The sequence below is a fragment of the Chiroxiphia lanceolata genome, chromosome 3, assembly GCF_009829145.1.
Source record: "Chiroxiphia lanceolata isolate bChiLan1 chromosome 3, bChiLan1.pri, whole genome shotgun sequence".
NCBI classification, from domain to species: Eukaryota; Metazoa; Chordata; class Aves; order Passeriformes; family Pipridae; genus Chiroxiphia; species Chiroxiphia lanceolata.
In genome coordinates this window covers 28,255,308-28,281,247 of record NC_045639.1, presented here as the reverse complement: position 1 = coordinate 28,281,247, position 25,940 = coordinate 28,255,308, and the positions used below count along the sequence as shown (strand labels likewise).

The 25,940-nt window shown below is 42.7% G+C and overlaps 1 protein-coding gene and 1 long non-coding RNA gene across 4 annotated transcripts in view; one reads left to right on the top strand and one right to left on the bottom strand.

The window, feature by feature from the left end:
- Positions 1–242: 242 nt before the first annotated feature.
- Positions 243–2,933, bottom strand: LOC116785290. The gene is made up of 3 exons (XR_004356461.1): positions 2,669–2,933; positions 2,246–2,341; positions 243–425 (listed from the first exon to the last, which is right to left on the bottom strand). It is a non-coding gene; the product is annotated as an uncharacterized LOC116785290 (long non-coding RNA).
- A 795-nt stretch (positions 2,934–3,728) lies between these two features.
- The window catches only part of CALM2 (calmodulin 2), a 39,346-nt gene continuing 17,134 nt past the window's right edge, over positions 3,729–25,940 (top strand). Inside the window, exons 1-7 of one of the 3 annotated variants that reach the window (XM_032684605.1) lie at positions 3,729–3,929; positions 7,071–7,245; positions 8,214–8,344; positions 18,430–18,469; positions 20,329–20,412; positions 24,134–24,221; positions 24,340–24,538. In XM_032684605.1, coding sequence (XP_032540496.1) covers positions 7,179–7,245; positions 8,214–8,344; positions 18,430–18,469; positions 20,329–20,412; positions 24,134–24,221; positions 24,340–24,355 — 426 coding nt within the window. In that variant the 5' untranslated portion in view covers positions 3,729–3,929; positions 7,071–7,178 and the 3' untranslated portion in view covers positions 24,356–24,538. Of the gene's footprint in view, positions 3,930–6,644; positions 7,246–8,213; positions 8,345–18,429; positions 18,470–20,328; positions 20,413–24,133; positions 24,222–24,339; positions 24,539–25,940 lie in introns of those variants that run through there. The other 2 variants (XM_032684602.1, XM_032684603.1) reach the window with 2 other exon arrangements.

Genomic DNA, 25,940 nt, shown 5'->3' with positions numbered 1-25,940 from the left:
TGAGCACTCTAATTCCATTCTTGCTATAATATTATCTGTGAGAAGCTTTTTCTCTTTTAATTCCATAAAGCTCTATCACTATATTATCTAAGCAGCTAAATACTGAGATTATGTAAGTTGAACATAATAGGATGTCTGTAAAACTTTGCTCCTTCCAGCTTTGGAAATTTCTACATTGCTCTTCTACAGTGACTCAGCTGAAGATCTCCCATATGATCTAGGAGAATGTGTGGTAGGGTGGGATTTCCACCCTTTGGAGGAATGTAGAAAGATCCTCGGGTATGACCTCAGCTTCAGCCTTGCTCTCTTCTCACATCCCCTTGACTTTGCTGGGCAATCTTTAACCACTGAGCAGCAGATGCTTGCTGTAGTTCCTGCCAGGCATTTCACTTCTGTCTTTCTAGGAATGTTTACCTAATGTTTTCCTAGGGAAAAAAAAATCCACCTTTTGATTTTGCACAGCAGGAGAATTTGCCTGTTGTACCAGATAACAACCTCAATATGTACTTTCACAGTCTGTTTCTTCTAGAGGATATTTTTGGCCCATAAGTGGTGTTTTAAGAATAATTCTACCAGTACTATTTTTATAATATGTATCACTTCATGGTGCATTACTAACCATATGGCCAAGCACGCTACATGCAGCTACATTGCAAGGTTTACTGCCCAGTAGGCATGAGAAGCATTTATTTTGAATGATATGTATTGAGGAAAAAAATTCCGCTTCAAAGGTACAGGCTTAGGACCCTTATTTCTCTTCTTGGTTCTCCCTTGGTTTTAAATGAGGTTCAGCTTTTCTCCCTTGGAATCTCACTGCAATAATGTGGGCTCAGAGCAGCTGTTTTTACTTTGCCTTGCTGATAACTGGCAGGAGATAAAATACGGAGGAGTAAACTCTGCCTGGCTGCTACAGGTTGCATCACACAATCACTGACTGGTAGGTCTCTGAGAATTGTTACTGATAGCTAGATTTTATCTTGGTAGGGGTAAGAGCTCATGAAACCGGATGACTCAGGGAATGACTAATGAACACTTTATGATGAAACTTCTGTCTAAGCCATGTCAACTGTGACCAAAAATTATCACCAGGGAGTTATTTGACAGTCTAGGGTGAATGAGCAGGTGCCCTGAGTCCACCTTGTTGTAGAGATGTGTCTTGAATGTAAAATCCACTAACTCAGTTTGTATCAATTAATGTCAGTGGGGAAAACCACAAATGGTGATGTGGCATGCTGGTGAACTATGCTGTTACCCCTCAAGTGGCTTCTCTCATTTAGAGCTGGCCATTAAATGAGGTAGATGATACTGCCATTACTTTGCGTTTTTCTCTTTTGTAAATAAATCATTCCAGTTAGATGTATACACACAGCTTTGTTTTGTGTGTTCATGCAGAAACGCAGACTCCCAGGAACAGTTCCAGCTACTCAGCTGGGATTACATTATCAACACAGGCATCATCATATTTAGGTGGGCCTCCTATGCAAATGTCATGGGGAGTTCCCCTGTGTGACTCTAATTTATGACTCTACCAAAATATCCTTCTTCAGTTCCTTGATCCTAGGCCCTTTATATATGGTTTACAGGTACCTTTGCTTTTCTTGGGACACCAGTAGCTCCTGTACAATCCCAAATCATTAGTTACACGACTAAGTCAATGTGGAGGTATCAACTACTGTACTGACTTAGCAGTGCTCAGTAAAATTACCTCCTGCCTTCTTATGCCAATGGTCATGTCTTGCTTTCTGTACAGCAACATCCTGCCAAAATGCATTATTTTCCCTGGAGAAGAACAAACTCCCCCTTTGGGGCAGGGTACAAATGAGTCCAGATGTGCTCAAGGTGTGGGGGCTAGAAAGGGGATATGTGCAAGTTTTGCTCTGGGCAGTCAAGAGATGCGATGGGGATCATGGGAAGTCAGAGGCTTAGCCTTGGCTCTGACAATGATTTTTTTGTATGGCCTTTTGTAAACTCTTTCATGTTTCCACCTCATTTTTCTCAATCCTAAAATGGAGTTCAAAATCATCACTTCTCTAACACCTCCCCCTCCACACACACACATAGAGTTGTGAGAAGGTTTAATGTTTATCTCAGAGGCTTTGAACAGTATTATACATCCAGGGAATGTATACAGGCATTTAGACCCCAGAATGAGCTTTAAAAAAACATCAGTAAAGAAAACAGCATTTATATTTTAATCATATTAATAATAAATTTAGGATTGGAACAGAATATGTGATTAACAAACCTGCAAAACAAGCTTTGTTTCATTGGCTTGAGCTGCTTTCTAGTTCTGTTTGTGTACGTCAAAGTGATGTTCAGTCTTTTTAAATGAGTCACAGGACTGGAAGAACAAAAATATTTGATGGTAACATATAGCAGCAAAACAATTACTCTTTTCATTCTGACAGGCATGATAACCAGAATAGCAAGTTAGAGCTAGAGGTCTAGGCTGGTACTTTCTTTCCATATATCAGGGATTTTAGATCTGCTTGCAAGACAGTGAAATAGAACTGAAATGTCATAAAAATTAAAAGATAACACCAGATCAAACAATAAAAGCAAGCATGCCCGTTAGGATACAACTATTTACACTTATAAAGGCACTACTGATCAGTGAGTCCATGCAGTATTCTCACACAGCACAGCCTTGTCTAGCAGCTTTCTGTACCTTTATCCAGAGGAGACTCCTTTCCACCCTGCTTGCTGCATTGCACCACTGATTTAGTGAAGACATCATCCTCATAAGGATGCTCTTCTAACTCACCTCTGAAATCCGCTTGCTTTTCTCCTCTGACAATTAGGTTTAAATGTGCTGCAGCAAAGTACTCATCCTTAGCAGTCGTATGGCTTTTTAAGTGATAAACTGCATTAGCAAATTCCTTATTAGATAATCTATCAAATGAGGTCATACATAATTTTAGCAGTCTCATCTTGATTTATAGCATGATCACAGCAAATTATGCACACACAAACCAGCATGCTAGCTGTCAAAGTCAGGTATTTTTACTCTGCTAAAAACTATTGCCAGGCCAGCCCAGTGGCCTACTGGTAGAACTCTGCATCACCATGGCTTGCCCAGTTTGCAGGATAGCCCTCAAGCTCACCCCTCACCTTTTATTAGGACTGATGAGAGTTCAAGGCAGTAGGTTAAGTCCTTGCTTCACATATTCTAACAATAATCCTTAATGGTGTTTATTCTGACAGATTTTCCATAGTCCTCTTAAGTAAGGGCATGGGCTCTCTAGAAAGGTAAGCGCTTAGGTATGGGGAAACTGGGTCTGCAGGGTGCTGATCTTCTCCCTGCCTCCCTTCTGTGTTCCCAAGGGAATGAAAAGCTAGTTGGAGTGAATCATCAGGCAGCATTGCGCACGACTGTAACAGAGTCTGCTTCCCAGTCCAGGCTGCTTGGGCTGGTAGAGACTTGGTCGCCTGCACCCACTGGCACTGGAGGAGGCAGTGCTCCATCTCTTACAGCCATCTGCACTGGGGAGCCATGCCACCTGCCTTGCTACAAGCACAAGTGATGAGATGCAGGGAAAAATGGGAAGGATCTTCAGGAGAAAATGCTGTTTCTGAACTGCCCTTCGCTATCACTGCTGCTCTGTTGTTCGCTGCAGCGCCCATGCTGGAAGTAAATTGCTCCCGGGATCCAAAAGGGACACGATTCCTATCCCCCAGCTTCAAACTTCTGCAAGTAACATTTCATCCATGGAGATTTATCTGTAACTACCATAGGGGGGAGCTGCAATAAATTATCTGATCTTACCTTTCTCTTCACCTGCTCTCAACTCACATTGCTATTTCTAGGGTTTAAGCTGTGCAAAGTGGCAAAAGTACATGTCATCTCCATTTCCCACTGGACTTATGGCCAAACTCTGTCTGTGAAGGACCAAGTGGGATGGAACAAGATCTGTTCTTTGGCATTCCAGGTATCTTGCCCCTAAAATGTAAAATAAAAACTAAATGAAAATCTGAACAAAAATTTCCTCTGGAAATATTAGATCATAGAGGCCTAACTATCAGTATATGAAAACTTCTTGAAACACTTAATACAAAGGTCTCCATGTTGCATTCACAATAATATTGCTGGGATGAGAGACTGGAAGAAACCAAAGTCATTCATCAAAAAGAGCTAGCAAAGGGCATGCTTTCAGTGGATGGCACTGCTGTTTTGCACACACTATGGTAATTTGGCCTAATCCTGCTGAATGAGCTTTTCATGCATATGTGTGTATGCATATCTGTCATGAGTGAAATCTATTGCATCCTCAGTTGACAAGCTGTGTGTGGCAGATTGCAGCAGGGTTTGGGGAAAGAAATTCATGACCCAGGCTAAGAGTAGAGCATAGGAGTTCCCTCTGGAGCTCACCAGCCAGAACAGCAATTGCACCCCCTCCCCACACTGGTACCAACACCAGTCTGGGGTCCCTCTTCTCTTTGCTCCTTTTACCCCATGCCAGAGTGGCTGAAGATGCAGCAGAGAGGATGATGAGAAGGGGTTTGTTTCTTTGGGGCACAGGTATACGGTGAACATTGGGCAAGTGATGGAGAACCTGGGTTGTGCCAGCCCTGCAGTAAGGCTGTGCCACAGGATGGAGAGGGGCGAATGGGCAGGAGTGGAAAGCTGTCTGCAGAAGGTGTGAAATGCCCCCATGCACCTAAGGATGAGTGCTGAGGGAGGGTGAGCGGCTCTGTGGACAGCCCTGCAGACCCCGCAGCACTACCATGCAAACCTTCTCACCTGGGTCTGGGCTGCAGAGGCATGTCCCACTGAGCAGCACTGACCAAAACTGCAGCTGGATGCAGGGCAGAAAGTCTCCTTTGATGCAGTGGGCACTGGGCTCCCTGAGTGCCCTAACTCCTGGATAGGGACCCTCAAGTGGGCAGGGAAGGGGGTACAGCCCCATCTCCCCACTTTACCTCTGTAGGAGTCCCCTGGGGGAGCAGTTGTGGCACCCCCCGGCTCCGTGGGGTGATGGGGCCCCCTCAGCAGCCCCGGGTTGGCCGCTCCTTCTGTAGACCTGCCTCTGCAGAGGTGTTTGCAGCCATTGGCACAGGCGCTGCAGCGCTGGTTGCCTGGCAGCAGGAAGGCGTCCTCTTCCCCATGACAAACATCATCTCCATCGACCCAGACCACCTCCCGTTTCAAATGTCTGTCCATGCCGGAGAGCCCAGCTAGGGGCAACGTAGCTCACCGAACAGAGTAGAGCAAGCCCCGTTTCATCACTGGAGCGATGCAGGGACCCCTTGCACTGATCAGCTGCCCCACAGGTGAATTCATCCAGCACCATAAGTAAAATTCTGTGTGCTCGGCCATTCAGCACAGATTAGCACTAAGAGGACAAGCCCCCTTAAAGAAGTACATGCTAATTAGGTGCATGAATACTTAGCTTTCTACAGAGCCGTCAGAGGAAAAGTAACTGTGAAGCTAAGCCCCACATCTGCCTTTTTGTGTCTGGGTTTTTGGGTCCTGCTGAAAACACACTAATGTTCTTGATGTGCAGAAAGAAGGCAAAGTGTGGTATCTGATCAGGAGCACGGCGTTGCTACAGGTCTCTGTGGCTTATAAAGCATGTGCAGTGTGTTTCTCTGCTCCCAGCTTAGCACTCAGCCCCGAGCGTGCTGTTGCATCCAGCCTCTGTGCTGTAGTAACTCTAGTGCTGAACCTCATCACAATCACAGGATTATGAATTTGAGAGACACAAAACCCACCAACTTCAGAGATATCCACCTTCTTTAAAAGAAAGCAAGCCATTATGAGTCAGGCACATTATCTACCAGCAGCCCACTGAAGAGAGTTGTCTTCTGCAGGGAGGTGGAGGACGGGAGGATGCCTGATGAGTGCAGCAAGGGCGAGGGCAGAGGAAATGGAAGGGGAGAACACAGGAGCTGTGATCTCCATGACATGATGCCAGTGCTGTGCAGGGAGCACCCAGGAGAAGAAGGTAGTGAACTCTTTGCCCAGGGGACTGTGGTGTACAGCAGGGATGTGGATTTGGGCTGCTCAGGCTCTGAGAGAAGCTGGGTTTGACAGAAGTGCGAAGGTGCCCAGCAGTGCTGAGCTCCACACCACCACAGCTGATCGCTGCCTTGCAAGGTGGGGTGGGTACCTCTATGCTGGGGTGCAGTTATTTGTAGAGACAGAGTATAACTTCCTGGCTGCCGGAAGGCTGAAATTAGTGTGGCCTATCAGTCATTTTCTCAGTCTACTCTGAAACAGAAGATTTGTCTCGAGGAGGCTCAAGCTACATGAAAGCACTCACATCAGGTGCAGAGGCAGCTCCCTCCTGACTGTGACTGGTTAATATGATGTGGGAATAAGCATCATGCCATTTAGGAGCTGTAACTTCATCCTCTACAACATCAGCATCAGCCTGTCCCCACCTAGTGCTGTGGCTCAAGGGAGCCAAAGACAGTGCAAAAGGAGAGGGGCAGGGACTGGCTGCAGGGAGGTACCTGGCAGGGGAGTGCAGCAGCTTGTCTGTTTTCAGGAGAAGAAGGAAATCTCTGGTAGGTGCTGCACAAGAGGAGCTGTGGCGCAGGGGTGTAGCTGTTGAGGTTGGGAGGAGGGTAGGGAGGAAGGGCTGCTATTTAATTGCCAGCCCTGGTTCTATCAGCAAATAGGAGGACAAGCTGTCACTGGTGTGCAAGGTAGCAGATGGCCTAATTGTGAGATTTCTCCCTTGCAAGAGCAAAATGCTATACTGTTTTTAACATCTTTGCCTAAAGCTGAGTGCTAGCTTCAGATACTAGCAAGATACACTGTACAGAGGCACTTTGTGCCAGAAATGTGCTCTAGTGATAATCAGGAGAAAACTGTGCTTGAAGTGACATTTAAAAAATAATTATTATGGCCTATTGCTGTTAGTCACACATCCCAAAAACTGATCTGGCTAACAGAGCTTTCCGAAGCATCTTCTGCTTGACAGATCATCTGGAAATTATGCCATCATCGTGTCACCATGTCTCGCCTTATAACCCCCAGGACACTATCTATGCACACCATTTCTTCCCTCTTCTGGGGGGGAAATAATTCTCTCCGGCTTCTGATTTTACTCGTGCTGTTTCAGCTGGTTTTGTGCAGATTCTTGTCTCAGCCATTTGCTGGAGAGCACAGGGCTTCCTTTCCCAGAGGCAGCTATGAAGCATTGCCACCTTGGGTGCCTTATAGAAGCTCAATGCTCTGCAAAGCTCCAGGCCTGCAGACAGAGACAGCAGAGCTCGCCAGTGTCACACTAATATCAGGTGCTTGAAACTTTATATCGAAGGTGCAGGGTCGTTAGTGGTGAGTCGTTATAGCAGGTGCATTTTGTCAGCTCCAGCTCTGATCTGACAACAGGGGAGAGGGCAGTGGGTAACGCCTCTCTCAGCTGGGTCAAGTTTGCAGAGAAAACTCTGGTAAGGACTTATGTGGAGAGAAAACTTTGACTAACCTGTAAATGTGCTTAATATTACTTATCGGTGAGGGCAAACCCCATCAGCTTGGAATGGAATCAAGTGAATGCTCTGTTTAAGGATAACAGCCCTTGTTGCTTTTTTTGCAGGCCAGTGACCATATTTTCAAGGACTTTTGCCTGCTGAATACATTATGTGTTGCCTCTTCCTGCCAGGCCTTTAAACTTCATGATGTCTGTTGGGGTTTTCTGTTAATAAAAGTGTTTTAATGGGTTATCTGTAAGCTTTGTCTCCTAAGTATTGGGATGTATTAAATGTTCTTTAAATCTACCTTTCCCTCACTGTCCCTCTTCAAAAGACTCTTATCTATGCAATAGATGTCTGTGCTGCAGCAGTCTGTCCTCCTTCCACTCCTCTCCTCTGACTTACTTTCCCTGTTTGCTCTCCTGCTAAAAAACACACAGCTGTGACACACCAGCCCATCTTTCAAATCCCACTGATTTCATGTCTCTCTCAGCCTCTATGTAAATCTCCCTATCTTTCCCTTCAAGGCCCTCTGTAATGTTACTTTGCCTTTAATCTTGTTCCTCCCACTCCTCCTTCTGCCTGTATTCTCCCAGTCATCCCTCCTTTCTGCTCATTTTATCTTGTTCTTAGATGGTTCAATCTTGCTTTTTTTTCTTCATACTCCTCAGACACCTCAATCCATCTCCCATTTGCTGTTAGACAAACATTTTTCCTCTTGTTATGTCAACTCTACCTTAAATTCCTATCTTTTCTTCCTTACTAGCACTAACACACCACATACACTTATGCAGAGTCACCTGAGCTGTTGTCCCACGTGGTTTTCCTGGAGTGCATGTTCTTCACATCAGGAATTTGTAGTTCTCCTACAGTGCACACCCCACAGATACAAACGCGAGGGTCTTTTGAAGAGCAGCAGTCACCAGTAAGTAACTATGTATTATTAATCCCCTTGCTTATATGATTCACAGAAAACTTTAAACTCTCTCTAGCTGGGTAATAAGAGGAATCTTTTCTCTGTTGATGTGAAGGCACAGTTTGGATCTTTAGCTAGATAAATGCATAAAAATGCATTTAAACTTACAGTGACTTAAATTTCCTATAGGCAGCAAAGCCATTTGAGGAACATAAATAAGAAGCAGGCTATTAGAAGAGGTTTGGGGTCTCACTGTACTACATTGCCTTACACTACCACGTCACCACTGGCTGTGTTCAAATTGCCTCTAACATCTTTACATTCCTGCACATGACAAACAATGGGGACCAGCTCCCATAGGACAGAGGAAATACAGCACCAAGTGTCTTGAGTCCATTTCTCAACTGTCATCAAATAGCTTTTATTCATGGCATAGCACAAGTGTCAGCCAACTGGCAAAGGCAGCCTATATTAAAAATGTTGGGGATTATTCATGTCAACAGACACAAGGCAGCTTTTCTCACTCAGTGGATCTGTACCAGCAGTGGTATGAAAATGCAGCAGGTTCTCTACAGTAATCTCAAATCTGAATAACTTTAGAAGGAGGCCAGCAACAGACTGTCATTTCCAAGTACAACTAGAAAATTAATCTAGCACAGCTAGATGAGAGCTTGGATAAGGTGAGGGGTTTAACTAGATAGAAAAGGCTATACCATAAGGATGTCATCTAGAAAGACTAGGGTGATTTTTTTTTTTAAATGCTTAGACTGAAGATGGTCTGCAGGTTGTGAGCTGATGGTGGCTTCTCAGGTTTGCTTCTGATTACATAATTAGCTGTTAGGTCCTTGGCCTCTTTGATTGCAGGCATTTACTTTGCTATTTGGAATATGATGTCCGTGGGCATGATTTGTCTTTTATGGATAAGGTGCAATTTGGAAAGGGATTAATTTTTTTCCTTTTAAAAGATAAAAAAAAATTGCTGTTTAACTAAAAATAACTTTTATTAAATTTTTGAGACTATTAATAGAAAAAAAATGAGATGGACACAAACGGTAAAATTGCTTACCTTAAAAACATCAGGCAAAGGTGGAAAATGATGAAGGTTTCAGATGTCTCAGGTTAACTGTTAAGGCCAGTTTCCTGACCAGTTCTTTGAGTCCCACTGTATTTGCAGAAGACTACTATATTCTGTCATCTTGCATTTTTAAATTTTTCTTTTGAAATATATGGCCTGCTTTTTTCCCCCCCTCGATTATTTTTCACTAGTTTAATTCTCTGAACTCGGTGATGTTATGTGGATATGAAATGAGGAGCAATTTAAGTGGAAAATAAAAAATTAAGGCCCATGCAAGTCATCATGAATAAGGTGACCTGATCTGCTCTGACACAGATCTATGTTCCACTTATGCTCTGGAAAACTTTGGATACTGTATTTTTGTGGAAACCTAATTTCTGTACAAATGTGTGATGCAGAAGAAACCCAACTGGCAAAACGCTCAGACAAATCCCATGCCATCTCCATGACAACATATAGATGCATAGTCTGCTATATACATCCTTACTGGGAGACTGACTGCTCCTAGATTTTTTCCCACGAGGAGTTGAAAGGCAGACTGACCAACAGGCTGCAGAGGATGTTGCTGGGGTTTAAATGTGGAAACCACAGATCATGTTTCATGCAGGGTAAACCAGAGGCAAATGGAGAACCCTTACAGAAGAGGTGAGCCTTGCACTACAGATTCCCTTGCTGAGGCTGCTTGGTCGAGTAAAGGAATGGGCACTGGCAAGTCTCCACCAAGTCTGAAAATTCACATGGAGGACTTTTGCAGGGCTCTGAAAGTCTTGCTGAAAGCCCGTCAGTGTGACTCACAAGCAGGATGAGATAAGAATGGAAGGTAATTTGGGTTAATAAGTTATCCTGGGAGGGCTTTTTTCCTGCACATGTAGAAGGAAAAGAGAGAGTGATTCAGTCCTCTCTCCTTAGTAGAGAACTCTAAATTCTGTGGCAAGAGGTTTGCTTTCCACTCACCAGCAATGTGCAGGAAACCAGAGTCAATGAGCCATGTATGTTTCATGTTAAATCAAAAAATAAACGTTGCTGTGTCATTTACTTGCTTCCCAGAGCAGCCAGGAGCAGGACCTTGGGGTCAGGAGACTGGCTCTGTCCTTTGGGCTGCTCTGCAGAGCATAGAGTGACCCTGTGCAGCTGCAAACACCGTGCCAGGTCTGCCTTAGGCACTGGTGCTGCAGGGTCCCAGCTCCCAGGTGAGCAGGAGTTTCAGAAGAGTGGTAAGGATGCACCCGCTGGGGTAGCTGAACAGCGATAGATTCAGTAAATCCCCCGTCCGGGCTATCTTCCTAACCTTTCCCCAGCTCCGTCCTGAGCCGGTGTGGTTTACATGCCTTCACTGAAGGCTGAGCGGCCTGGCCTCGGCGGTGGCGGCCCAGTGCGCGCGTGGCCGCTTCTGCAAAGCAGCTGAAGTGCTGTAATTTCATACTCCAGCTGACGGTGCAGGAACTTGTTCGTCTGCCTGTCCCCTAGCGTAGGGGTGGACCTGGCTGCCAATAAGCACTCCCAGAGCTGTCGGTGGAGCTGCTCCATTTCTACTACAAACAGAGTACTGTGTAACTACCTGAGTAAAGCACAGCTGGCCCCTTTATACTTCTGACTTTTGGACTGGAGAAGTCTTCTGCACTCCTATAGCCTTCTAAGTAAGGCTCCTTAGGCACCTTACCTCCACTCTGCTGCTCAGCTTTCCGAGAAACGGAGATAACAATATTGACCTCTTTGGTAGAGCACTTTCTCACTTTTTTTATGAGATGTGCTACATAAAAACTGATTGTTAGGTTTTGTTCAGCTATAAAAAGTCCTTAACAGTGGGGCACGGTATGTTATCAGCCATAAAAAAAGCCCTTACACTGAACTTTAGCATTTAGGGATAGACCTTTGTTCTGCTTAGTTACTTATAATCTTTGGAGTGGTGTGGCCTGGGTTTGGTTGTGGTTTGGGGTTGTTTTGCTGCTTTCTGTGTGCATATGTATCGTGTACCTATGGTTGACTTTTGCTTCTCTTAGGGCCAAAGATCACTTGGTTTCGCTTAATGTACAGATGTCAGTTGGCATTAGTCCAGTGACTGGCCTGTGATCTGCCACTTAGCACATTTCCTATGAAATATAAGGGAAATAAGTTTCCCAGCGGACAAGAAACTGAGTAAAAAAAACCCACTGTACCAAGAAGGGCTATGATCCCCAAAAAATAATCTGCCTTTCCTTCAGCATATACTCTATGAACGTTTTATACTGACAGACAGATCCTGTCCATTCATTGCAGATAGCCTTTTCCTCTGCCATAATAACACATATTTCCCTCTCTGTAGCCTCTGAAGAAGAAAAGGAATTCCTTTTTGTCTATAGAGCAGTTGAAGGCTTTGCCTCCAGCCTGAACAGCATGGTGCAAGGGTGGCAGTGTTGAGGATTGCTTGAGTTCATGGCAGATGGCATCTGGACATGATGGAACTCAGGAGCCTTAGTTAGGTTCCTATTTAACAGCATTTCCAATGCAGTATCTAGCTATGCATGTCAGGAAGACGTAGACAGTCAGAAAGACATCACAGATAATACTAGTTCAAAGTCAAGATCGTAGCAGAAGCAGCAAAGGCAAGCCCCAAATAGTTCTCCATGGCCTAATACTTCTTGTTCTGAAAAGCAGTGTCTGGAAATGCCAGAGGGGTGTGGGTAAGTTCTGGTGCTGAGCTAGGTGATACTGGAGCCTCAGCTCTCAGGCTACAGTCTCGGGAAGTAGTGGTGGGACAGCATTTACAACAGTGATGATTGAGGTTAGAGTGTTTTAGAAAGGATTTGATACATCCTGCCAGCTTGAGCTGATGGATGTCAACTATTCAAGTGAGATCAGAATAATTAACTGTTCTTTGTCTTAACAGATCACTTAAACAACTGGAGCTGGGCAGGCTCCCCATAAGGCTCTTTAGGAATGTGAACCCAGAGGCAGGGTGGTATGGTTATGGACTAATCTACCCATTCAGGTAGAGATTAACTTGAAGGCAGCAATTTCCTTGGGGGGTAGAAGAGAGACAGAAATAGCACAGAGAGCCAAGCAAGCTCACATGTAGCTGGAGGAGGCTACATGTTTGTGACCCCAAACAAAACCTGAGGGAGGGATTTTGGGCACAGTACTTTCAAGCAAAAGACACACAGAATTGCAAACAAAACTCCTTCCTTCTTGTTTGGCCTTGATTTTAAAAGTTCAAGGACAAAGGGCTTTGTGCATTCAGTGTTAATCAAGAGCAGTGTTGTAAGGAATTACCAACTCCATCAGGATTCTTATCCCAATGGAACCAACCCAAAATAACTGATTTGGGCTGCATAACTGATATGGGCTGAAAATAATAATGATTTATATATTTCTTAAGAAAAGTTCTTATTTTAAAGAGAGTTGAAGATAGCAAAGAGTTGGATAGGCTATTATTCTCCAATCAATTCAATTTTTAAGTCTTACTTAAAGAATGCTAATTTTAAATGAGATATTCTTCTGATCATTTCTACAACCGAAGGGATGTAAATTCACATTCATAATGAATGCTTTTTTTTTAATATTTGATTGCAGTAATCCAAATGATCCTATTTAATATCAAGGACAGAACTGGTATCTATTTTTTGATAACTGCTTTGCATAGCATACTCCATACAGTTAAAATTTCTTTGAGAACGATTTTAGAAGGCATGGCTCTTTGGTAGAACAGTCCTGGTGGGTGGCATGAAGAGGCTTCTCCTGCACACAGAGCGCTGGAAAAGTGCTAAAAGTCACAAATTCCAGGTTCTTTATATTTTGTCCTAATGATCTTTTACTGCCTTGTTCTAATCTTGAGCATCAACTGTTCAGACTTCTAAGAAAAAGATGTGCTCATTATACCTGTTCGCTCTTTTTAGTTTTCACCTTACCCTGTTGTCAGAGGCTACAGGTCTTAGTTTGATTCCCAGTCTTCCTGTCCAGTTGTACCTTCTCAAATCTGAAAACAGCCTCCTTCTGCCTTGCAAAGTCCATTTGATGGGTGATGAGTTTGAAACAGTACAGTCTCTAGAAATGAAGTTAAATCTTCAGTTCTCAGGAGTGTACATGTGAAAAACCTGGGAAAGGAGTCTTGGAGGGCTATTGGCCAATGCAATTGAGCATGATAAAACTACTTAAAACTATTTCGCTTTTGTATGGTAATTACATGCACTTAGAGTCAATGAGAAAGTGTAATAAATGCTATTTGTTTCTATGTCTAATATAAATGGTCATCATTATCAATGTTACAGAATATGGAAGAAGACAAAAACCAGATATTGTAGATATGTTGATGATAATAGGCTGTTTGATAGCAGGAATATATTTATGTGTTCCATGTGGTCATATGTAAATATATTTCAATTGAGCAGAGTTTTAGGTCATATATAGCTTTCTATAAAAAGAACAATAATCAGATTTGCAGAAAAGCAGCAGTTGGGTGTAATGCAGATGAGAAGCAACACTGTCCCCTGTGACACCTTCAGGTATCCTGAGCTGAAAGTTACAGCTAGCCAGATCTCAGGTGGTTACAGGGCAACTGTGTACCTGCTAGCCACTACGGTGCTTTATCACGAATTAATACTATTCAGACACTATGTTGCCTGCAGTTTGTAGATACTGAAAGAATTTTAAGAGGGACATAGTCAGAATTTCTCAGTATAAGACCAGGAGCCAAACATTTCACCTCTAACAGAGACTTGCTTCATGGCTTCAGAGAAAATATCCTCTCTCCCTTCATTCTCTCTGTAAATGAGGGCTAGGATTTGTGTCTTGTGAGATGTTGTGAGATTAATTTTTTCTTGCATGCATAAACTGTTTTGAAGGTGGAGAGGTCCAAGTCCTGCTTCACAACAGCCTTGAAATTACAGCACAAGTGGAGCAGACCCCATCTCTCCTCAGAAAGGGGCAAACAGCTTAGAACTCATCAAGTACTCTATCCAGCTAGGACAAATACAATTTTGCAGTCCACTGATTTACATTTACAATACCAAGTTTTATTTTATTCATTTTTTTAATATCTATGTCCACAACACCAACTTTTTTTTCCTTTTTAAATGAATTGTCACTGGCATGTGGTCCTCATTAGTTGAGAGAGATTTTCAATAATTTAAGACAAAGGATCAGCAGACAAACAAAACAGGGCCATTTTGGACAGCACTGATGATGCAGGCCATAATTGTTTTCTCCTTATGTGAGAGAGTTCAGGATTTCTGAGCATATTGGACTACTATATAGATGCATGGACTATGTAAGGAGGCCTCATACATACACATTTAGGGCCAGAGTTGCACATCTGCATCCCAGGTGTTGTTTTCATAACTCTTAACAAGTAATGGTAGCAAATGCATGACTTTTATTTGGAGAGAAGTCTGTCCTCCCATGTGACTCTCCCTGCACTCCCCTAGCACTATGTGCTGCTCAGCACAGTCCTGCAAAGCATCAAGCCAGAATCCTCCTGGTGTTGAAAGGCTGGTGCTGAAGAGTGGATCCTGGTTTGGGATCCTCTCCTCAGAGCCTGGTTTGGGGCCTTTACACCAACTGGGTATGCACCCTTCCAGCTTCCGTTTAGCTGGTGTATGGGTTGCTGTCATTGATTGTGGCCATGACTAAATAGTGCCTGCCACAACTGAATGAGCAGAGAAGCCTCAGGCAGGAGGGTACAGGTGTTGTCTCACCCAGAGAAAGCAGGCTATTGCAGCTGCCACAGGCACTGGGAGAGGTGGAGATGGCTGGGGAGGGAGGAGGGAGAAGGGAGAGAGAGGGAGTAGCCACTGTTGACAGGAGCCAAGCACTGATACCTTCTAAACTGTTGGAAGAAGGAAAGTTCTGGCTGATAATAGAAAGTGCACACAATTCTTCAATGTTGCAAAGAGAATTTGACCTATCAGTGATTACAAATATAGGGAAACTTGCATTGTCACTGCTCACTCCAACTGGTGCCTTTGGGTGAATGGAAGATCAGGCTGTCAGCTCCTATGAGCACTAACTTTTCCCAACAATGGCCCCAACTATTTCAGTTACAGCCAGTCAAGTCCCATGACATCAAATATTAATCTGGCACAGAACTTGGGCTGTCCGAGTACATTTTATAACTAACAGCGTATCAAATCCTTTGGACCTGATGACATTTGCTCCTTTGTTGTCACATCAGTCAGTCACTTTAACCCAGATTCTCAGTCGATTCAAAGGAAAGAAAACGGTGCTTCAGAGAACTGACTGCCACAGAAGTACTTTAAAAACATGAACTGAAGGAAGGTAGGGCCAAAACTCGTCACAAAAGATCCCACCATAAAATCAGGAGAGCGCACAAGGAGCCTTAGATGACCTCACAGCAAGAGGCTGTGGTGCTGATTTTGCAAGGAAAAAACAACTCTTAAGACAGTTAGCAGAGGACTGAGCATATAAGCATAACGCATTAACAAAACCACTCCAATTAGCTGGAGGTGGGGGCAGGGAATGACAAAAATTAGAAGAATTTTGGTCTTCTCTGCACAAGCCTAGAGACAGTGAGAGAAAATTATAACTTGACCCTAAATTATTCAAAGGAAGCAAAGAAATAAAATATAGGCTAAAGAAGAATCCTTCCTAATAACCGGAACTAAAAGCCAAAGCATATTAACATATGAGGACTGGAAGGTTCAGAGAAATCGCTGGAAGGGAATTGCACTCCTATAGCCATGGAGGAAAATGTAGGAACTCACTTAATTCAGTAATATACCTGGCATGCCTCAAGAAAGGGAAAGTTTCTACATTGTATTAGCACCACTCTTGACCTTATCATGTGCAGAATAGATGGCTCAAGGAACAGATAAGGAATAAGAGGCAGCTTTTTTAATGGTCAGAGGGATTCTGCCAAGGAGTTTTCTTTCAGAAGGTGTTTCTAAGTGGGCTGGAGTGCAAGAAAGGGTTGGAAGCCCAATGTGATCATTCTCATTTGCAGAACTGCCTACCAAATGATGCTTAGAGGTATAAGCTACTCCAGCTATGGACAAAAGTGTGTTTTCTTTAAGACACATCAGCATACATTCTCATGAGTGCCTCCCCAGTTCTTGGAAAACTGGTAAGAACCTTTGATATTTCCAAAGTTAGGTGCAAGTACCTGAGCCTGAACTGTTTATATTTAAGAACAAAAAGTCAGCAAATAAAGAAAAAATAGACCTGAACATGTTGTTTAAGGATGTGTCAGAGAACTCATGATGTCATGTGAAAAGCTACTTCTATGGCAATGGAGTGCAAAATCCAAATGCGCTGCTAAAGCTTAAAAGTAATTATTGTCTGGAAGGACTGATAATCTTGTGTCTGTTCTAGCAAGTGTTTAAACAACCAAGCACACTCATCCACAGGCCATCTTAGTTGCTAGAGCTTCAGCAGCAAGGACAAAGGCAAAATTAGCATATGGATGGAAAGACCCTCTCAATCCTTGATATTGCCATTACAGGAGTTTGCAGCATAGTAGTCAATGCAGCAGTTATTCTGCAAATGGAGAGCTCTGGTCTAGTGCTGTCAGTCTCACACCCACTGTTCATGAACACCTACATTGCCTTTAAAAATAAAATCATAAGAGCTGTGAATACAAATGTGCAAAGATTTTACTATTTAAAGGGTTCTTCTGGAGAAACTATGTCAAATATGTAGCTCTTTCTAAAATGCCAGTGATGCCCAGGATTACTCGTTCTGCAACCTTTGCTTTCTGTGTCCAGCAGATGGATGAAGCTCACATCTGGTGTGGAGCTCCCCCTTCTCTCAACTGCCTGCCTCCTGCCATGCTCTGCTTCATTATTCCTTTGCAAAACAATTTGCCAGGGACTGGGAATTGCATGGGTTTCCAGCTGGCAACCTTAGTGGTTACCCTGAGTGACCAAAGCCAGTGGCCTGGGGATGAGCAGCAGGAGGTGCAGGAAGTGTGATCACTACTTCAGAGGGATGCTCCAGAAAGGGAGAAGCAGCTGGAAAAAGAATGCCGTGGACAAATGCCACCCACCCTGGGAGCACAGCTTTCTGGAGCTCTCATAGCTTCAGACAAGCGCGGTTGCAGATTATCACATTGTGAGGAGTTGTGGAGGTGCAAGGGGAGTGGAGGGAAGGCAGGATGGTGGGAGATGAAAGTGGAGGCACTATACTAGGCCTGTAATGGTCTTCAGAGGTTCAGGTGCCCCCTTGACCAACCCTTTGCTCAACGTATATTGGTGAGTTTTAGTGGGCATTTGCACAGTTCTCAGCTTTCTGAAGAAGTGAGATGACTTCCACTTTGCATTACTGTTATTTAAGGAAAGCAGGGTGTTTGAACAGGAATGAAGGCATCAGTATCTGATATCCCTTTCACCAGGTAAGCCAAGGGCATGAATGGGATGTTCTGCCAGTCTCAAGGCATTAAATATTTCTGCTCTGACTTTACACCAGCTCCGAACTGTTGTTAGAAAAACCATTAGCTGTGTACATCCAGAAATTAAGCCAAATTCTGGCTCCAGTGAGGCCAGTCATAAAACTCAAATTGATTTCAGCAGCAATAGACATTAGTCTCCTAAGTGGAGGTGAAGAGGAAGGAGTTGCATGGCAGTTTGCTACTGCCAAACAGTGCAAGTTCAAGTTAAATTCACTCAAGTTTGGGACATATTGAAACTTGGTGTGTGAGTGTGCATACAGCACCAAGCCATGGCAGTGTGGCACTAGGAGACCTAGTGTTGGTAGCTGCTGGAAGTGATTTCCAGACTTTCCTGCAGATACAGATGACTATTTTAGGAATTGAGGGACATGGACATCCTGGCTCCCAGCTGTGCATGACTGACAGTGTCTTCGCTATCTCATATCACTCAGCACTGATATTCTCTTAATTTAACTACTCAGACAGATAGAAGTATTAAATGGCATTTCAGAATTCTTTATTAAGATATATGCTTTCCAGTAACTGCCTCACTTATTCTCTGATCACAGTGGGGAAAAAAATCCTCCTCCTGGGTATTTCCTGCTTGTAAGACTACACAACTCTTAGAAATGGATTTTGTTCTTTAGCCTTTTTTTGTTTCAGGTTGCATTTAGATTGGTCTCAGGAAGATGTGCAAATCACTGTGAGTGCTCTTCAATGTACATTTACATTTTCCTCTTGCTTTTAAGGAAATGCACACATATTTTTCTATTTCCTCTTTGCTTTTTATTTCTTTGTAATTTCCCGTTGTGACCACTTTTTTAACACATTATTTTCAGACTCCATTCTGCACACATATGAAATAAGTAAGATTTTGTTCTATGCTAGACCTAAATTTTACACTCACCATTAATCTGAACTGTTTCTCTTACACTGCATAAAAGGAATCTACAATTCAGAGTCCTGTCAGCTCTACGCTGGTAATTCAAGTCTTAGATTTGTTATAATCACCAACAGTAAATATTGTATCCATTTTTAGAGAATGATCCAATCTGCTTGTATTTCCTGATCTTTCTTCTCATTCCTTTGTTATGATATGTTTTCTGCCTCTTAATTGTTTCCTTATGAAATGGCCTCAGTCAAAGCAGTTACAATGAATAACATTCATTTCAAACTGTCAGCGTTTTAGTCACAGCAGATAACCATGAGCTGGTTACTCCCTGCCTCCAGTAGCACTCCTTAAGGCCAAGTAGTAAGTTCTGAAGCCTTGTTAAGTGAAAAACAGCAAAGACCAAACATCACAGGCAAAAGACAGCTTAGCAAATGTGATTTCTGTCCTTTTAGACAATAATCTCAATCCCATTTTTGAGTTCTGCACAGACATAAAATTTTACTTTCCTTTCATTGTAACTGAATAGCATTAGGAATCAACTTAGGTTCTCTCCCATGAACTGTGTTTAAAACACCTTTTTTTTCAAATAACTTGGGAGGTGCCTTTTATGTTTTCAGTACTGAGGCTGCTTTATTGAAGTATAAATCCAAGCCCCTTCATCGAGGCAGAAAGCTCTGCTGGTTCTTCTGCATTTCCACAGCTCAGTACAGGGCTAGATGCACTTAACTAGGAGGTGTGAAGGAGCATCCTGGAAGAGATGGAAGCTAAATATATTCTGCTACAAGATTTCTTCCATTCCACTCTCCACCCCCAGATCCCAGAGACTACAATGGCTTATGCAGGGTTTTACATATGCAGCTAATGGTGGAGGGAGGAGAATTCCCACGGATAAAGAGCTTTAGCCCAGTACCAGCACAGCACACAGCTTGAATTGGTGCTGGGGTGGATTCTGAGAGAAAGCAATCCCATCACTGCTTCCAAAGAGAGGTCCTACACAATTATTTTTAGGAAAGGATCCCTGGTTAGAAGGAGATCCTTCTCTACAGCTTTGATATAGGCACCTGGACAAGGTGAAGAGGGGATGGGATTTCATCTAGATCCCCTGCACTCAGTGTTTCCTTTTGCTTAGCTCCAAGGGGCTTCCCAGTTTGGGGAGTTTATTTTGTTTCAAACCACTCTCTAACACCCAGCTATCTGTGTGCATCGCGTGACTTGCAAGTCTGAAGTGCCATGGCTAGTCCTCCTGAGGCCAGGTGCCTGTTGACACGCTTTCCATCTCTTACGAGAGTATCACCTTACTTGTGTTTAAGGAGCCCAACTCCATAAAAATACAAAAGAGTAAACAAGAGTTTCCTTTCATTTGCCCCTGATTCTACGCTTATATAATTCCACTAATTTCATTTGCAGGAGAACAAAACCAGACCCCTAGTCTCTTGGTAGAAATGATTTTACAGGGCCGTTATCCAAACCAGAAGGCTGAGCAGGAGTCTGCTTCTCATGCACAAACCACCACAGCAGAAGTGACATGCAAAGGGGTTATTTTATTCCCACTCTACCTTTTTATGCACATTTATGTACGTTGTGTGTAGTGGGAGGGGGGCAGAGAACAACAGCTGAGCAGCCCTCCATCTTCCACACGTGATTGTCTAACTCACTGTTTTTATCTCCAGGTACACAAAAGGAAATGAAACCATTAAAAGGGATACCTATGAGCTGTAAACTCCGAGAGGAAGAAATTACTATCAGTTTGACAGGTTTGTCGGTGAATTACTTATTTATGTAGCTCAATAGATTTAATATTAATCACAGATGACAGACACAAGTTAAACATGCTTTGCAAACACATGCAGTGCCCTCTCCTTTACTCGAGAATGGGTCAACTTAAAATTGCTTCTGGTAGGGGCACAGATAATCAAGTGGGAGAGCTGAAATGAGGACCAAATGAAAGCAGCCCAAATTGCTTTTAAAAATCTCAAATGAGTATGCTGTTGGAAGTGCTATAAAAGATAACACAAAAGGGCCAGCTAACAGTCGTGGCTCAAGCTCAATTTTTTGCAAGCAATCATAAATCTTAACTTCAGCAGCTTTGTGCTCATCTGGGGGCACTGGAAAAGTGAAAAAAAGTTGACCTCATCATCATATGAAGTTTCCTATTCCTGTCCTAAGTTGTCATTGGTAAAAGCCAGCAGCAAGAATTCCAGTTGTAAACAGTGATGTGCTGCCAATGTTTCAGCAAGGGTAGCCCAAATTTCTTTCCTCTCTGCATCTGTGTGTAGTGCAGCTTGTGTGTGAGGGGCTCCATGGCCCCAGAGGAGAAGGATACAGAGCAGCCCTCTTGGCCCTCCCTTCCTTTGCTTCTCTGGTGAAATATAAATGCCCTTTATCAGGTGTAATTAAAAAGGGAGGTGCTGTAATTTGGCAAATAGACTTTGAAAGTCACAGGGTCTTGTTTCTGTGCAACTGCTATGGAAATAGGAGACAGAAGCCCTTGTCCTCTCTTGCACCCACTGCAACTGCACAGCATAAAGATGCATCTGCAGGTCTTGCACCCTCACGACTCATTCTCAGAGCTTGTAACCCTTGTCCAAACCATCCTTCTGGGAGAGAGGCGGGATGCTTGATTTTTGGGTGGCTGGCCAAGAACCATATGGGTGAGGTTTCAGCCCTTCCAGCAAGAAGATATTCCCGAAATTTGGGGTGAAATTCAGCTCATCCAGACCACCATGGATTAGGCTTTGGTGCAGAGCTGAAGGACATGATGCAGCAGAACAATTAGTTCCCTTCCAACACATCTGCCAAAGGCAGCAGGCATGTGCTTCAGCATGCAGCTCCCACTCTTACTTGTGGGATGGCTCTCTCAAATTTAGTTTTAAAAACATAGGGATTAGCGACTACCTATTAGCTATCTCACTACCTGCCTGCCTGTTTCCTTTGGTGCAATTAAAAATGTCTCCAGAATGCATAATAAGAGTCAATTGAATTTTTAAAGCATCATGTAGACAATGTACATCATGTGGAAAAATACACTTGGGCTATGGTAGCCCATGACTGAAACAAAAAGAAAAAAGCTCTGGGTAAAGAAATCAGAAAAAAAAGAGCTTTGGAGAGAATTTCAAGCATAGTGACCTCCCTTTGAAATGCGTCTGTGCACTCAGTGTCTTGGAGAACCTTGAAAATGTTTGTATATTTTTTTCTTGCTTTATAACTTTAAAAATATCCCACTAATTTTTCCTTCACTCTCAGGCCTAGTCAATGTTGTCATTTAAACAACCAAAGGGCCTCTTCTAAACAATGGAAAAAAATGTGTTTGTAAAACTCCGCAAATACCTATTTCCAAAAATAATTAAAACTGCTGTGGTTTCAGGGACACAAGTGATGCATTTTGAAATAGGACTAAATGTTTATTTACATGAGAGAGCATGTTAGGTCTGGTCTACTGAGAAAATAATGGGCATTAAACCCTATACAGCATACAGTCCACTGAATAAAAAGTAGATTATATTTTAAAGAGGTCTGTGGTTTAGGGATCTACTTTTGCTTTTTAAGCAAAACAACTCACTTCAAGACTTAGTAAAAGAATAACTATTTTGGTAAAAACTTATCTCTTTTGATTTTAAAACTCTTTTAAGGACTTACTTTAAACATAATGAAAAACAATGAGAGGGGATAATAAGTCACAGAAAGAAGTAGATTTATTGTGTCCTATAGAAAAGTATCAATCCAAAGTCTTCTTGGTGTCACTGAGTTGATGTAGTGAAGCTAAGTGGTGGATTTCCTCCAGGCAGAGGATGTTCCCAGAGGTAAGAAAGCTATCTCATGCCCCCACCTGCCTTCATTGCCCAGTGAAGGAGATGGCACGAGAGGTTAGAGGCAAAGGGATGCAGCCTGAGCAGAAGAGGGCTGTGATACTTGACTGCTCGAGCAGCTAGCACTAATTTGAGCAGCCCAAAGGTCACGACTATTTATGCAGATAAAAGGTCAATGGCAAGCTGGCATGTGGCTGCAGGCTATCTTGGTACGCACTTCACCCGGGGCACTGATACAGGCTTCTGATTCACAGTTTGTCTTTCTGCATGAACTTTCAGGCCAAGCTTTGGCTGGGAAAAAAAAATCTCTGCCATGGGAGTTGACACAGTTAGGATCCAGATGCAATTTTTTGTGGCTCAGGCTCATCTGTAGCTAAATCAAACCTTTGAATCATTATTTATAAAAGCAGCCAAATTCTGAACTGTTTGCTCAGTATTTAATCAGCCCTTGTGTGCATAAACCCCTCTGAAAGTGTGCCTGAGTACAGAGAGAGGAAAAAATGAATAAGATGCTCAGGATGTGACCCGCTGAAAGAGAGCCAGTGAAAAGCCTACTGAATTCAACAGAGATAGGTTCTTCAGCTGCCAGTGTGTGTGGATTTAATCACTTTAAACATGTAGGACCTTAGAGCACAAGACTAAATGGCATGGCTTGAATTTACAGAACAGTTTCCGTTTAGGTGAAACAATGTCTATTTGAGAGAAAAAGGGAAGTAGATATACTATGTTTAATCTAGTCAGATTCTACACTATATTTGAAGTTTTATAGTCAATAAATGCTTAATCTTGTACTGTCATTAGAAAATTAAAATATATTTTAACACTCAGTTCCAGCAGCTGTCTGCTGCACTGATTTTAACCAAAATCCTTTTGCTTTCTGCTGTATATCAGTCCCATATGCTCTGATCTCCAGTAGGAAGTGTGCAAAATATTTTGTGACATTTCACTACCCCAAACAAAGGTAATGGGAAAGCATCATTACATCGATTTGCTTTTCATCACAGAGGTATTTGGCACTATGCCTTAATTAAGGTTGCAGCAATAACTCTATTATAAGCACTGTTTTGCCTCCCCCGGTAATTTTTTAACTGCAGTTGCCTATTATTCTGTCATTTTTGCTTGTTAATAAAGAAAAAATATGTTAGGATGAGAACCTTCCATGTAGAAAGCCACTAAAACTAAGAGTCTTCAGATATAGAAAAGCGTATTTTTCTTCCAGCCATCTTTTCCTGTCAAAATGGAGAATTACCAAGTTCTTCCTTGACCACTGTCTTCCTAGATCTCCACATGAGGGGAAGTTTAAACAGTTGCTTGGATACATTTTGTCAAGTTTATGAATTCCGTTATACTACTACTTCACTCCATATATTGTGGGCTTCGTTTTGGATGAACTGAAACCAACCCGTAACAGTGGCATAGTCTGGTTGGGAAATAAACATATTTTGTCTGTGTTTTCCCACTGAAAATGGCAAAATCCTGGCCACTGAGCATTTGCTAGCGCTTTCTCCATCATATTCATCAAACTAAAGAGAGTCTCCATTCTAGACTGAGGTTCATTCCTGCGTAAGCACTGATGATAATCATTGGGTGGTGGTTCTCATGGACAAAGGCTTCTGCCCCATGTGTGGAAGAGCAGATAACTCTTGAGAACTTTCTCTTTCTCTTACAGCCTATCAAATGAAAGAAAAAGAAGTCTTTGAAGAATCTGAAGGCATTGGAATACATTATGCAATTTCCTGGACTTTATGCTACCTCTTGTAAGTGTTATGATATTATTTCCAGTCCCTGGAAAACAGAACTGTACTATAGATGATGACTGTGGGATTTCTGTTATCTTGGAGCAAATATAGGTTTTATGCTTTCCTTCCTATTAAGGCATTTTAGAAAATGAAACACAGAAAAAGCAAGATCTCCTCATAGTGTTGAGGGCCATCTATTCTTGTACTTCAAGAACATGGTTTAGAAAGGGGATCTCCTACTGCCTCTGCCCAGGCAGCCTTCTCATCTTCCAGAATGATATGCTTGTGAAACGAAGACCTACAGCTAGGTTTTCCTCATAGGAGCACAGAAAATACTGCAGGTTTATAGACAGTGTTCCATCAGAAATCCTCATAAAATGGAAGCAGTTGTTTATCTCTTTACAATAATAATAATAAAAAAAAGATTCTGAGTCCCACTGGTTTTTTACTCTTAAACCTAGTCTAGAGCCTGTGATTAGATCTTGCATCTTCCTCCAGCCTCTCTCAGTTTTATGTGAGTGCACCCATCTACTTTTTTGGACTCTCCTGTCTTGTTTCATGTCAGTGAATGATCACAAGATAGTTAAAGAGTCAGCTTTAGGTCACCTGAATCAGGTTTACAACATCTAGCCTCAAGTAGGGGAGCCAGGTAATCCTCACAATAGAGCTCTGTATCTGCTGGCTTCAAACCTGAATGGCTTCTTGAGAGGGTCTGGCAGTCTGTGGTAAGCACTACACTTCTAGAGCTACCTTGCTATCCATATCTGAGTTACCAAATGCTGATTGGGATATGCCTGCATTGCCTTCAGCATTGACACAGCTATGGGCATGTTCTGAAAATGTAATGCAGTCCCTTTTGCCTGCAACTCAGACCATGTAGTGCTCTTATCTATGCACTTCCTACAGAAACTGAAGTGTGGGAGGAATCTCCTGTACTATTCTGTAGGGGAAGAAGTGCCATCCCTATAATTGCTGGGTACTATTTAGTCCAGATGTGAGTCCTTCAGGGAGCAGGCATAAAGGACAGGGTAAGGTTTTCAACATGCAAGGGAAAAATGCAGCTATTCCCACAAGCATGTTTATATTAGAGGAGGTGTCTTCCATCCAACACCATCCATAAACCTCTGTTTGTTAATATCTGCTGCTGTCATCCACGTGAGGTGAGGGTACCTGGATGAGCAGTCACCCCAGCTCCTCCCAGTTCTCAGCATTCTGGGTTGTTTGATCAACAGATGATCTCAGGATACCAGAAACAGGGATGTCTCATTTAGCACCTTAAAATTTGCACACAACTAAGTTTTTCCTTGCTAAGGGCTGAATGGGCCTACCATTGGCTAAGTGGCTAAGTATTGATTTACACCCTAGTTTTATCCCCATGAAGTTGGAACTGAGGATAAAGGCCTTTCTCAGGGAGGCAAGTTCTCTATTACAGACAAAGCAGGAAAAAATCAGACCCATTATGCAAAAAACAGCCATGAGCTATTTTCCTTCTGTATGCAGCAGTTAGTTAAATGCTGTGTTAGTACCCACTCTAGGTAGAGAACTTTTGCTTCTTATCTCAGAAAATCACTCATAAAATTTACAGTTAATTTCTAATTAGGTTGTTCAAAATATAATCTTGAGGAAGCAGCTATAGCGTTTTATGCCATTGCACTGTGGTCTGTATGCATCAGTCCGAATGATCCATTAAAGTATTACTAAAACGATAGAATAAATTGCATTTTCACAATATTAAAT